General features: G+C 38.3%; 1 protein-coding gene across 1 annotated transcript in view; it reads left to right on the forward strand.

The window, feature by feature from the left end:
* SNTG2 (syntrophin gamma 2) overlaps positions 1–13,971 on the forward strand; it is a 180,892-nt gene that overhangs the window by 27,359 nt on the left and 139,562 nt on the right. The window contains exons 5-6 of the mRNA XM_026726560.2: positions 9,872–9,915; positions 10,025–10,066. Of these exons, the coding sequence (XP_026582345.2) occupies positions 9,872–9,915; positions 10,025–10,066 (86 nt within the window). The remainder of the gene's footprint in view (positions 1–9,871; positions 9,916–10,024; positions 10,067–13,971) is intronic.

Below are 13,971 nucleotides of genomic sequence, written 5' to 3' on the forward strand. Positions count from 1 at the left end.
GGTCCTAACTGTGAAAAACAGTTATAAGTCACTCTTTTCAGTGCTGTTGTAATTTTGACCAGTCACTAATTGAACTGTTGTAAGTCGAGGACTACCTGTAATTCTTGGTTTCCTATAATTTAAATCCATTGTTCTATGTCCTGCATTCTGAAAAGGTGGGAAAATGGTTTTCCATATTTTGTGTAACATTCTTTTCATGAATTTGTAGAGCACTATTTATATTTCTACCCACTTGCAAAGTTTCTCTTAATTTACCCAAACAAAGAGGGCCACTCTAAAATGTTGTGGAGCTCCCTGTGATCAGCGCCTTGTTTTTAGTTTGCATTACGGGGCCTTTAGTCACATGCCAATCAACTGTCAGATCCATGAAATATGATTTTGGCAGTCAGATGATTACAGTGCTTTGCTTGCTACAATGATCAGCAGGAAATAGATATATATTAACCGTCCCATTTCCTTTATAACATGGGCCCAGCAACACCCAGTATACAGGTAGTCCTCAACATATACGACCACAATTGAGGCCAACATTTCTGTTGTTAACTGAAACATTTGTTAAATGAGTTTTGCCCCATTTTACAACTTTTCTTGCCACAGCTGTTAAGTGATTCACTGAAATCGTTAGGTTAGTGATGCTGCAACTGTCTTAAATATGAACCAATTGCCAAGCATCTGAATTCTGATCACATGACCAGAGGGATGCTGCAACCATCATAAATCATAAGTCACTTTTTTTCAATCCCATTGGAACTCCGAACGGTCATTAAATGTAAGTCAAGGACTACCTGTATTTGTAACCATTAGTGGCAGTATGGAGAAAAGGAAGAGAGAACAATACAGTGTCTCCTAGTAGGAGGGACAGCGAAACTCTCTGTATTCCTGCATGAATCTGTTGTGTATGTCTATGGGTTAGAGGGAGTAAATGAGCAAATGAGCTGTGGTTCCATATCCAATAACTTATATTGCTCTTCCATAAGAGATTTTTCAAAGTTGGGTCTAGACGTGAGATCTAATTCACTCACCCACCTCCCAAGGGTTAGAGGCAAGAATTTATCACAAATGCTTCCCTACATCGTTTTTGTGGCCTTTAACACTGTATCCATAGAGATGAAGTATATTAAGACAAGGCATAAAAATAGTTTCTGGAAAAAAAGTATTCTTCTTTAATAAAGAGAAAAAATAAAATAATACATACAATATATAACAAGAATATATAATATGACAATGAAATGTAACAGTAGAACCAAAAAGACCCAGTTTAGTTTTGTGGTTCAAGAACTAGGCTAGAAAACTTTCAGTTCTAATCTCACCTTAAAAGCATTAAAAACTGGCTAGGTGATTTGGGGCCGTTCACTCTCACTCAGCCCAAATCCCACCTCACGTAGCTGTTGTGGGGAAAATAGAAGGAGGAAAGAATATTAGGTATGTTTGCTGCCTTAAGTTCTTTCTAAATAAATAAATAAGTAATATGATATGAACAAATACACATTTCAGGAAAAAAAAAAGTTGTCTACATAGTTTTCCAGTCCAACCTGATCAAACCATGTAATGTTCGGATGTTGAAAGAAGCTTGTTATGAAGCAGAAGCTTAGGGTATTTTATTGCTGGCATATTTATTTGTATGTGTTTGTTGTACGAGTGTAAACTGTATAACAGATGCTTTTCTCTGGGTTAACATGCACCGCAGGCTTCTAAATATTGCTATGCTTCTGGTTATCATAAAAGTCAGGCAATTAAGAAAAACCACAATCTTTGCTGACCGAGTATCATATGTTTAATTCACCCAAGTATGCCACTGTCTAATGTGAGAGAATAAGATGAATGCTAGCTGTTTAGCAGTGTAATTTCTGTTGGAAAAAGTGCCCTGCCTTATTAAAAAGTAATGTCAATTTATTGCTTACTTGGTAAGATTACATTGTCTATTCAGCCTGCTTGAGTGGGATTTTGTTATTACAGTATGATTACAGCAAGTTTGTAAAATTGTTTCACATTTTTATTTGAACCAATTCCCATTTATGTTGTTTAATATATGAACTCAAATATGAACAATTACAGTATTTCAGTGTTAAGAGGGGAATTAAAATATACTGTAAAAACAAATGTATAAGAGTATACATATTTATTACTGAGAGCATGATTTTCCAGGTTATTACTCCCTCCACAATGTTCAGCACTTAGAATTTCCATCTTTCCCTGAGTAAGGATTATGAAAGTGATCCCAAAACAACTGGAGAGTAAACTGGTTGTAGAAGACTGATTTAGGACATGATCCAGGCTACAATTTTAAAGTGTAAGGAGGGCAGAGAGAAACTGTAGAAGCTTCTGCAAATGTAAAGAGGATACTACTATTCTAATATCCTCCAAACATTTCCCAATTCTGTACATGTACAAAAATACAAAGGATGTTTAAAACCAGGACTCATGTCTATCATTCTACATATACTCTTACTATCAAATAAGTCTCATTGACTGTAGTAGGACATACTTCCATATAAATGTTCTAAGACTGTGCAGTAAGAATATAATTTTAATTAGGTAGCCTGGTATATAACTGGCCAATCCAAATCTTAGAAAGTATAACATGTTCCTGTAATTTAAAAATTTACCAGTCTATTTATAGACTAGTCCTTTGTATTTATGTCCTCATTTCACTACATACAGACAAAACTAGAATATTTTCCAGTATCTACAGTCATTCTCAAAGCCAATTTGATCTAGTGGTGAAAGCAGCAAACTAGAAACCAGTTCTAGTCCCCTTTTTAGTATGAAGCCAGCTCAGTGAATTGGGCTATTAATTCTCTCTCAATGTTAGGAAAGAAGTCGCAGCAAACCACTTCCAAAAATCTTGCTGAGAAAACTGTATTGACTTGTCTGGGCGCTTGCCAGGAGTCATGACTGAATTGAAGGCTCATACATAGGCTAAAAGTTCTTTAATAGCTATAGCAAATTCCATATTCTTTGAGAAACATCCATAGAGTTTAACACATATCAGAAATTGGTTAGTCTGCGTTCAAATATAGATTACCATTACCTGAAGCAGTAAATGAATGAACTCTGATCAGATTCAGGAGACAATCAGATCAGTGGTGGGATTCAAAAAAATTTACTACCGGTTCTGTGGGCATGGCTTGGTGGGTGTGGCAGGGGAAGGATACTGTAAATCTCCATTCAGAGGTGGCATTTGCTGGTTCTCCGAACTACTCAAAATTTCCATTGCTGGTTCTCCAGAACTGGTCAGAACCTGCTGCATACCACCTCTGAATCAGATGCATAGGAGCTGCAGCACCTGAGGTAGAACACAGGAAAACAGATGGAAGTTCATGATTGGAATTTCATTTACATTCCATTTCATTTACTTCCTGGTTCTGACTCACATGCCACATTTTGGTCTGTCCCAAAATTCCTGTACAGTTAGTAGACTGTGCCGAAATCAGTTTTCCTCAGTTTTTGTGCATTTAACAGACAAATCATCTATAAAAATATTTATTACACAAAAACTCATGTCTACATATGGGATATTGCATAGTGAGCTACAGTTGTAAAAAGATATAGTAGAAAGCTATATTTAGTGAGAACAAAATGCAGACATTCATGGGACGATAAAATACTATGAAAGAAAAATAGAATGGTTTTCACTTGTTAATTTTCCCAAAATATAATTTTTGACCTACTTTATTGCACCGAAAAGCATTCTATCTGTTGGCTGTGTGCACATTCCTTTTGTTTTTGACTGCATTACTTCTTTGTATTGTCTTAAAGCAAGGAATATTAAGTTCTTTTGTTGACATCTAGTTCCAGTAAACCATTAAGAAGATTTATCCTTTTATGAAACTCAGTAGATTCTGTCAAGTTATTCAGTTCAGTAAGCCCATTACCTCTAGTGTTAACATGCCAGTGTAAGTTATACTAACCTTTCTATTTTCAGATGTTAAGAATGCTTTATAATTGCTTAAGAAGAGCTTTATTTCCTTTCTACAAAATACTTTATTGGAATAATAGAGTTGTGAACTAAAAATAAATCAAATCAAAAGGATTGGTTCCGTGGAATCCTATAGTTAAAAAGTAAATGTATTTAAGTTTAAGGCTTAAAAACTGAAAAAAAGCTTTGGGAGAATTTCTAAAGGCATTACATTTGAAAATATAATAGAGAACCTGCCCAGCCTACCCAGAAGATCATCATTTTCTCTTGAAAAGTTCTGCTTTAACCAAAAAGCTGTATAATGGCATTTAAATACAAATTATTCTTTGGAGAGAGATTTATAAAAGTATATCAACAGCAGCAGCCATTTTAATTTTCATAATGAATTTTTTGAATGGCTGATCTTAAAATAGGAGAGGTAAAGGAAATCACAATTCCCAAGAAGTTATGGACGATGCAGTTTGGAAGTAAAAATATTTTTTCACATATTCAGCAAGCAAAGCAAAGCCCCCCAAAATAGGTCCTACTTCTGTGAAAATCTTAGATAGGTTTATAATCAAACAACGCATTAGTCAAGCCTTTAGCTAACTATGATATCTTGAAAGGGGTCATGGAAACAGCAGACAATTGACACAAATGTTTCACTATGAGAATGGGAGGATTTAATTTCCCCTTAACTGGTGTATTTATTTTTTGTTGATTAAAACTTTGGGATGCAATTGGTGTAACAGTGTGTAGAGTTGACCTTGGATGTAGAGGAGGAATGAAAAGGGGAAATGCAGAAAAGATGGCACAGTCCTGTGAAAGAGGGAATCATGACAAAAAAACCCTCCCTCAAATTAACCTCACTTCATCTTTGTTTAGAAAAGGGTAGGACCAGAAGTGATATTCAGCTGGTTCTGACAGGTTCTGGAGAACCGGTAGCAGAACTTTTGAGTAGTTCGTAGAACTGGTAAATACCATCTCTGACTTGCCCCATCTATTTGCTGTCTCCTGAGTCCAAGCTGATTGGCTGGATCTTCTTTTGTTGCCCTGCACAGGAGAACAGAGCTGGAAAGCAGGTTAGTGGGGTGGGGACAAAATGGGGATTTTATAGTATCCTTCCCCTGGAGTGGGGTGGAAATGGAGATTTTACAGTATCATTCCCCTGCCACACCCACCAAGCCACGCCCATCAAGCCACACTCACCAAGCCACACCATGCCCACAGAACCAGTAGTAAAAAAATTTGAATGCCACCATTGGGTAGGGCACAAAAAAACCTTAAAGATGTTTTTATTCTACCTTACTGCAGTAGAGTCATGCCTTTTTTGAGTCTCAAAATGGCCCTCTGTGTTTGTGCACACACACACACACACATGCACACAGAAAATTACAACTGGTCTTTATCAGCTACAGTATGGTGGTCTTATGTATGCAGAGAAAGTAGGATTGCTGTCATTTATATGTTATTGCTTTAGAGTCCATTATGGCCTTAACCAATTTGTAGGCCTGTCCTTGGCAGCGGTCTTGATCAGGGGAGCCTTGTAAGCCCTGCTGGACGGCCTAATGGAAGAGTGGAATATGTGTAATAAACTGCAATTGCTTTAGGAGTTTATAAATCATTTAAGAAGGTCCTTTGTACACCATTGTGTGGTCAGAGTTTATTACGTTGAAGGACTTAAATCCCTAATCCTTTCTTGCTTTTCTCCCTTAGTGCTATTTCAGGTTAATATTTTGGTATTGCAAATAGTCTATTTTATCACACGCTACAGTAAGCTTATATTTGAACACCGTACTAATACACTAACTGTGAGGCTGAAAATAAAATCTGTGAAGCTATGTTTTGATTGATGTGCCATCTGGGAAAAAACAGGACACAGCTACAAGATAAAATACATTTAAAATAAAATGATCAGGTTGGCAGCATGAGTTTTTCCATTATCCAGAGGTAGCAAGAAATCACAAGAGGAACATCATTCTATTAATCTGTGATACCTTCTGTGGAACAAGCCGCTCTGTATTCCTGGCAGGTAAACCTTCATTCCCACTTTTAGTCTCACTTGAATAGCCTGAAATTGGATGGGATGTGATATAAGGGGTTAGGAGAGATCCTGGATCTCCCTCATTAGTGCCACTGTGGCACCCTTCCAAAGGCAGATTTAGTCATACAGATAAAAGCAAAGAATGAACATGAACACAACGTTACTCTGTGTTCCATATCTAATGTCCCCATTTCTGAGCTCTATTGAAGGCATAATGGCTTTCCCAGAAAACCAGAGCGCGCCTCATGGTTGCAGTTCCCAGTATTCATTTTTAGTGATCTCTGAACCCACACCAAATTAAACTCTTGAAATTCAGTGACACAATTTTTAAATTATTTTTAATGTGTCCAGATGAGTGTGTCAAACCTCCAGTAGACCTAATTTGGTCATAAAAGTAACAGTTCTCCTAGTACCAAAAGATCAGCAGGCTAGGAACACGGTCCCATCCCCTCTTGTGACATCCTTATATCACCGGTTCTACCTTGTATCCATCACTGGTACTGAAGTGGAGCAAAGGCAAACATTGGAAGTGGGGAAATAAGAGAAGGAAAAGGGTTGCTAGTTCTGTCGCTCATACCAATTCCTGTCAAGTTTAAGAAAGCTTCCCTTGCTGTCTAAAATGTTAGGATTTCAGAGTGAGACACTAGGAACAAGCTTTTAGGAAGCTTCTAATCAAACTGGAAGTGTCATTACTGAAAAAGATGGAGGTATTGGGGTATAAACAACAGTAGTTAAGTACATTTCTTGAAATCAAAGTTTAGACACAAGAAAGTAAAGTTTGGATCGTCTTCTTACAATCAGTGGGAACTAAAATATGTATCCTCTGCCAGTATTATTCCATTATTTGTTTCTAGCCAAAGTATAATTCAGTTTTGTCATTCATAAGAATGAGGTAAAATGTTATGAATATATTAGTCAGATGGCTAATTTACGTTCTGTTTTGTTGTCTCGCTATTAATGCTGAAATGTTAAAAAATGTTATTACAGATTTGAAAGCTTGCTTGCTTGATTTTTAAAGTGCCATTAAGCTTTCCCACAATAACTTAGTTATAAATACATAAATAATCACAAAAAGCTTACAGGAAGTTTCTGCCCAAATAATAACAGGTAGTCCTCACTGTTGGGATCAGCAATTGTATTGTTCAGTGTACAACTGTTAAGTGAAAAATCACATTACCATAGCAGCCTTACAACATCACTTACAACTTGCTTCACTATATACTGTTAACTCTGCTTTTGGGAATGTAGTTGTGAAACACACAAGTGATTATTATGTGATTGTGTGATGCTGTGACAGTCATAAATATGAGGATTGGTTGCAAAGCTAGGGTTTTTTTTTTATACCATCATAACTCCCAACAGTCTTTAAAAGAGGCAATCATTAAACGAGGATTATCTGTATCACTCAATGTATTGCTATATATTGATAACACAAGCCAATTTGGTGTAGTTAAGGCACCAGGCTAGAAAACAAGAGACCATGAGTTCAAGTCCCGCCTTAGCCATTGAAGCCAGCAGAGTGACTTTGGGCCACGCACACTCTCTTGCAACCCAGCTCACCTCCCAGGATTGTTGTTGTGGTGGAGAAAGTAGGAGGAGGATGAAGTTGTGTTGATGGATATGTTTAAATATCCACAAATAACCTTATTTGTCAAAATAATAAAGGTGGGTTAAGAACAAATAAACAATAAAAGAAAAATAATATCCTAGAGATTAAGAGAGGAGCCCTATATTCTATCATATGCCTGCTGAAGGTTATATGATTTGGTGTAACAGCTTCAGTTGCTCTCTTTGCTTATCTTTATTTATTTTGCCATTTTAGCTACGAAACACTCAAGCATTCACATTAGAACATTACAGCAATATTCATAGTAGTTTTAACTACAAGGGAATAGCAAATTGCTAACCATTAGTGACAATGAAGCTTAGCTTTTATTATATGTTCAGTTGTAGTCATTTTCCTGTGAGATAGTTGGTTTAAACCTTACTAATGTTATTTGGATTATAATTTTCTCCATTTTTTTAAATGTTTAGGAAAAATATTCTTTATATAGAAAATCAAAGCAAAAGAACAATAAAGAGCAATCTTTTTATAGAAGGCACTAATTATAAATTCCTGCCATCCAGACAGTACAGAATGTACTCGTTTTCCTCAAAATAAAAGCAGCAACTCATAAATGATTGGTCATGTAAATCTTAAATAAAAAGTTCCTCATTCTGCATGTATACATACAGATACATTATCTGTAGCTATAATCTACATCTGTAATCTATACACACAGATCATTTGTCCCTTTTGTTAAGCAACTCCAGAGTCTGTACTGAAACATGTCCTCTCCAGTTTTTCAAAAGATAAAGAATGGAAACTCTGCTAAACATTTCAATCAAATAGAAACATTATACTTCGTTGTTAAATACCATTTCAGACATTTGGATGCTTGCTGTTCAGTGTGGATGTAGCAATTCTCAGGTAATTTTTTTTCCTGCTGTAATTGAACAGCTAACTACCCAAATTTTTCTGGGAGTTTCTCAACCTAGAGGACAGAATCCAGATATTTAGCCTTCCTTACCATGCCCAGGATAATTGGAACTGCAACATCTGTTAGGATATAGAGAAGGCAAAGGGAATACAGTTAGTGTATTTTGTGCAGGGCACAAAAAAAGAGAGAGATGTGCTGTGCTTTGAAGAACACTCAGAAGGTGCAGCTATCCATAATGCAGCAATATGGGCAATTTTTGGCATTTTTGTACCATAATAAACCTTATCTCTATGAGCTGCACTGGCTCCCAGAAAGTTTCCCAGTGCAATTCAGGATACTGGTTATCACCTATAAAACCCTCCATGGCATAGGGCCAGACTATTTATGGGGTTGCTTTTCTCCCAAAAGTTTCAACTTTTTCCCCATCACAGCTAATAAAGCATGCCCCCGGGTCCTTCTAAACAAGGCCATCTTGTTGGACTCCAGAGTCATGTCTTGACAATGTCAGCCCCTACTCTATGGAACAGCAACACCCTGGATATTCAGATGGCCCAACTCTTTAAGCGAGGCATTGAAAATCTGTTTGCTCAGGCATTTAAGTCGGTAGATACGCTGTGTTGTTGTTATGCTTTTTGCAAGTGATAGTGATTGTAGGGGTTATACATTGTGGGTCTGTGTTTTTAATTCTTGTAAATAGTCCTGATTCACTTGAGCAAAATATGGGCTGTATATCATCTCAATAAATAATAATACAATATAGTTTTGTCTCTAACTTGTGTAGAAATTTCCAATTACTAAAACTTTTACATATCCCACTTATTCTTCACAGATAATAACTGACTGTCTTAGCTTTCAATAATTCATTCCCTTCCCAATTATAGAAATATTCAATAAAAATATTTAAAGACATGGAAATTTATATTCATATGGTGTAGCCTATGAAACAAGAGTGTTATCCTTTCAATAAGTAGTGGAGCAGTTTATGCTTCTTCAGTACACTATGAGTTGGCATTCACAATATTTTGCAGAAAGGATGCAAATTATGAGCTGAACTAATACTTTGGTGGACTGGATTCAAGTTCACACTTAATTAAATTCCTACCGTATCTCCTTTGATTTTTACATTCTATGGACATATTTTCAGGGAGAACAAACGAAGCAGAATTCCTACTTCGCGATATTACCAATGCTGTTAAAAAATAAGAATCATGCTTCCTTCATATTTTAATGAAATCTATCATTAGTGAGAAACCATAATTGTGTTCGTATAGGATAATTTTTTGTTAATGAAAAGAAGCTTTCATAATTTTATTAGAAATGATATAATTTTTTCAGTGAATTATTATGATGCTGTTTCAGGGTCAACTTTCACAAAAACAACCATTTTGTTAGCAGCATAAACCATTTTAAGTTTCTCAAGTAATTTGTAATTTTTTTATAATTTTGCAGCAGACCAGTCAGGAATGCTATTTATTGGAGATGCCGTAATACAGGTCAGTTGATTCTATACACTTACTGTAAAGTATGTTACTTGTTAATGCTTATACTAAATGCTTCATATTATTTTCCTAATGTTTCAAATACTCCCTTTATGATGTTTAGGTTAACGGCATAAGTGTAGAAGGTGCTACACATGAAGAAGTGGTAAGTTGCACAGTGATTTCTTTTTCTTTCCCAGCTATATGTTATAAATTGCTGCCTAGATTCTTGTTATGTATTTTTCAGAAAATTACAAAAACTTTGATTGGTTTCACAGCATACACCCATATAGTTTTCAGGCCTAATCACCCACCCCCATTTAAATGGAATCTAGTGCTCAGCTTTCTATTCTTCCATGTAGTGACATAGCACATGCAAAAAGCACAACAAAGCATGGTTTATCCTCCAGAAAAAGGAAAAAACAACAAAAATATAAGAAATGATTAATAAAAAGCATTAATCATACAGATGCTTTTAACTACATGATCTTTGTTGTCTTTTGTTAAGACACCGAGTTCATATTTTAGAAGTAGTGTTGCATTTCACAGGAAAGAAGAGAGGCAAGATTCAACATCTCATTATTTCACTACTGAATAAAGTAATTCATTCATTGGCTCCAACTACCTATCTAAATAGTAGCATCCAAAAACCCAAAAGTTTGATTGCTGGGTTCCAGCCATCTGGAAAATGGAGGTCAGAAAAGGCTATCTCAACTAATTTGAACTTTAAGCTGAAAACATGCTTCCATTTTGAATACAAATCCCAATGCTATATACAATACTTTATTTTATCTTCCATTCTTTGTCCTTTTCTTTCCTATTCTTAGTTTCTCTACCAAGTGTAGATTTAAAAGTCTAATCCCACATATGCTATTATTCTTTTGTTGTTGAGCTACATAATTGATTATAATAGATCATTTGCCTTTGAGAGCCATAGAAGATATGTCCAATTCTCTGGAGTGGGCTCTTTTCCATTTGGTTGGTTCAATTTAAGCTTTAAATTATTAAAAATGTTCAACCAAATTTTAGGAATACAGTGCAAAGAACTGCAGAGCCACATGCATATTTTCCATTTATATAACAGAGCAGCAGGTTTCAGATTATTTTTAAAAGGCAACCAACTCAGAAGGAGGAAAATCAAGATAAAATGAACAAGGAAATTGAAACATGAGGCAAGTGGGATAAATGATAGGGCAAGAATTGTAGAATAGCCAAGGACAGCTGTTGATTATGCCAGATGGATACCAAACATTATAAAGGTAATAATTATGTCCCCTGAATGATTCAGGGGAGTTCTAGGTTCAATCTAAAAATTCTCTCTTCAGTAGCTCATGGCTTTGAGTCATCCTAATCAATTTCATAGGATTGTTGTTGCCAGGAAAAATGAAGTCTTAAACTTTACTTAAATATACAGGTGAAACTCGAAAAATTAGAATATCGTGCAAAAGTTCATTTATTTCAGTAATGCAACTTAAAAGGTGAAACTAATATATGAGATAGACTCATTACATGCAAAGCAAGATAGTTCAAGCCGTGATGTGTCATAATTGATATGATTATGGCTTACAGCTCATGAAAACCCCAAATCCACAATCTCAGAAAATTAGAATATTGTGAAAAGGTTCAATATTCTAGGCTCCTTCTAATCAGGTAATTAAGCCATAATACCTGCAAAGGGTTCCTGAGCCTTTAAATGGTCTCTCAGTCTGGTTCAGTAGGAATCACAATCATGGGAAAGACTGCTGACCTGACAGTTGTGCAGAAAACCATCGTTGACACCTTCCATAAGGAGAGAAAGCCTCAAAAGGTAATTGCAAAAGAAGTTGGATGTTCCCAAAGTGCTGTATCAAAACACATTAATAGAAAGTTATGTGGAAGGGAAAAGTGTGGAAGAAAAAGGTGCACAAGCAGCAGGGATGACCGCAGCCTGGAGAGGATTGTCAGGAAAAGGCCATTCAAAAGGGTTGGGGACTTTCACAAGGAGTGGACTGAGGCTGGAGTCAGTGCATCAAGAGCCACAACACACAGACGGATCCTGGACATGGGCTTCAAATGTCATATTCCTCTTGTCAAGACACTCCTGAACAACAAATGTCAGAAGTGTCTTACCTGGGCTAAAGAAAAACAGAACTGATCTGTTGCTACTGATGAGAGCAACTTTTGCATCTCATTTGGAAACCAAGGACCTAGAGTCTGGAGGAAGAATGGAGAGGCACACACTGCAAGATGCTTGAAGTCCAGTGTGAAGTTTCCACAGTCTGTGTTGATTTAGGGAGCCATGTCATTGCTGCTGTTGGTCCACTGTGCTTCATTAAGTCCAGGGTCAACACAGCCATCTACCAGGAAATTTTGGAGCACTTCATGCTTCCTTCTGCAGATGAGCTTTATGGGGATGCTGACTTCATTTTCCAGCAGGACGTGGCACCTGCCCACACTGCCAAAAGCACCAAAACCTGGTTCAGTGACCATGGGATTACTGTGCTTGATTGGCCAGCAAACTCACCTGACCTGAACCCCATAGAGAATCAATGGGGCATTGCCAAGAGAAAGATGAGAGACATGAGACTGAACAACACAGAAGAGCTGAAGGCCACTATTGAAGCATCCTGGTCTTCCACAACCTCAGCAGTGCCACAGGCTGATAGCTTCCATACCAGGCCGCATTGAGGCAGTTGTTATGTCCTGAGGACTCAAGGAGTTCTCACTCAGGTCCACTCACTTTGTGTGGGCGTTATTCCCCCATTCCCCATTGGTTGGTTCTCCCCAGCAGCCAGCTATAAAAGCAGGCTGCGGGGTCCAACTGGCTGCTGATTGCTGTGAGCCAGTTCCAGGCTTGGCAAGCACGGTCAGCCCTTTATTTGTAAAATAAAGTACTGTTGCACTCATGCTCTGGTTCAGCCTCTCATTGCTCAAACTTAACACTGGCGACGAGGATGGGATGGCTACCAGAAGCACCTTGCAACCGCTGAGTCACTAGCCACCGATCTACAGCCCAGAGAGAGTGATCGGCTGGCGACAAGGGAAACGCTGATCCGCAGCCAGAGAGAGCGGTCAGCTAGCGAAACGAGCGATCAAAAGAGCAAACGCAGATCCGCAGCCAGAGAAAGCGGTCTGAGTCAAATAGTTAGAAGCGTCTGTAGCCGCTTGTTAGCCCGCCACGGGAAAGTGAAGCGCTGCGAGCCGCAGCCGCTCTGCACTTGGCGCGAAATTCAAACGGGTGTCATTTGAATTTCGAGCCAGTAGGAATCACAGCACAGCGCTGTAGAGAGTCACTAACGCCCACTTTTTTGGCGCGAATCAAGACACCTCCAACGGCTAGCAGCCAACGTGGTAACCCAGAGAGAGAAAGAGAGGGTAGCAAAAAACCTCTCCAGAGCTGATATCACTAGTAACTCACGAGCGTTCGTAGTCCCAGAGAGATTTTTTCCGCAGGTAGCCCAGCCATTCCAGCACCATGAGTTCCAATCCAGTATTCCCGGCGTTTAAACCAGACGAAGAGAAGTGGGAATCGTATAAGAACCGTTTCAATCATTACATCGATGCGGTCGGCCTGTCGGATGCGGGAGAGCATCGGAAAAAATCCTATTTCCTAATCTACTGCGGAGCCACCGTTTTATACCGCTGCAGCACTCGTGGCGCCGAGAGAATGAAAACGTTCCGTGGTCCGAGTTGCTTGAGATCCTCACAAACCACTACGCTCCCAGGCCTTCACAAATCGCCAGGAGGTTCACGTTCCGAATGAGGAAGCAATCAAGTAAGGAGACCATCAACCAATATATGGCCGCCCTCAGAACAGCAGCCCTGCACTGCGGGTTTGGAACATACCTGGAGGACATGCTCCTCGATCAATTAGTTTGTGGGGTCAAGGATCTCAACCTACAGAGGCGACTGCTAGCTAAAAAGACCTCAACCTCGCAAGCGGTAGAGGAGGCCCTAGCAGCCGAGCTAGCAACGAACTCAGCCACCGAAATTCAGGGCCCAAGCGCCAAGCTAGCAGCGTTCCCAGTCCATTCCGAAGAGGTGGAAGCGGAGGAAGGCCACAACGATGAGAACGATGTCCATCGCCTCACC

Source organism: Pseudonaja textilis, chromosome 1 (assembly GCF_049901715.1).
Source record: "Pseudonaja textilis isolate UNSWEBS1 chromosome 1, rPseTex1.2, whole genome shotgun sequence".
NCBI classification, from domain to species: Eukaryota; Metazoa; Chordata; class Lepidosauria; order Squamata; family Elapidae; genus Pseudonaja; species Pseudonaja textilis.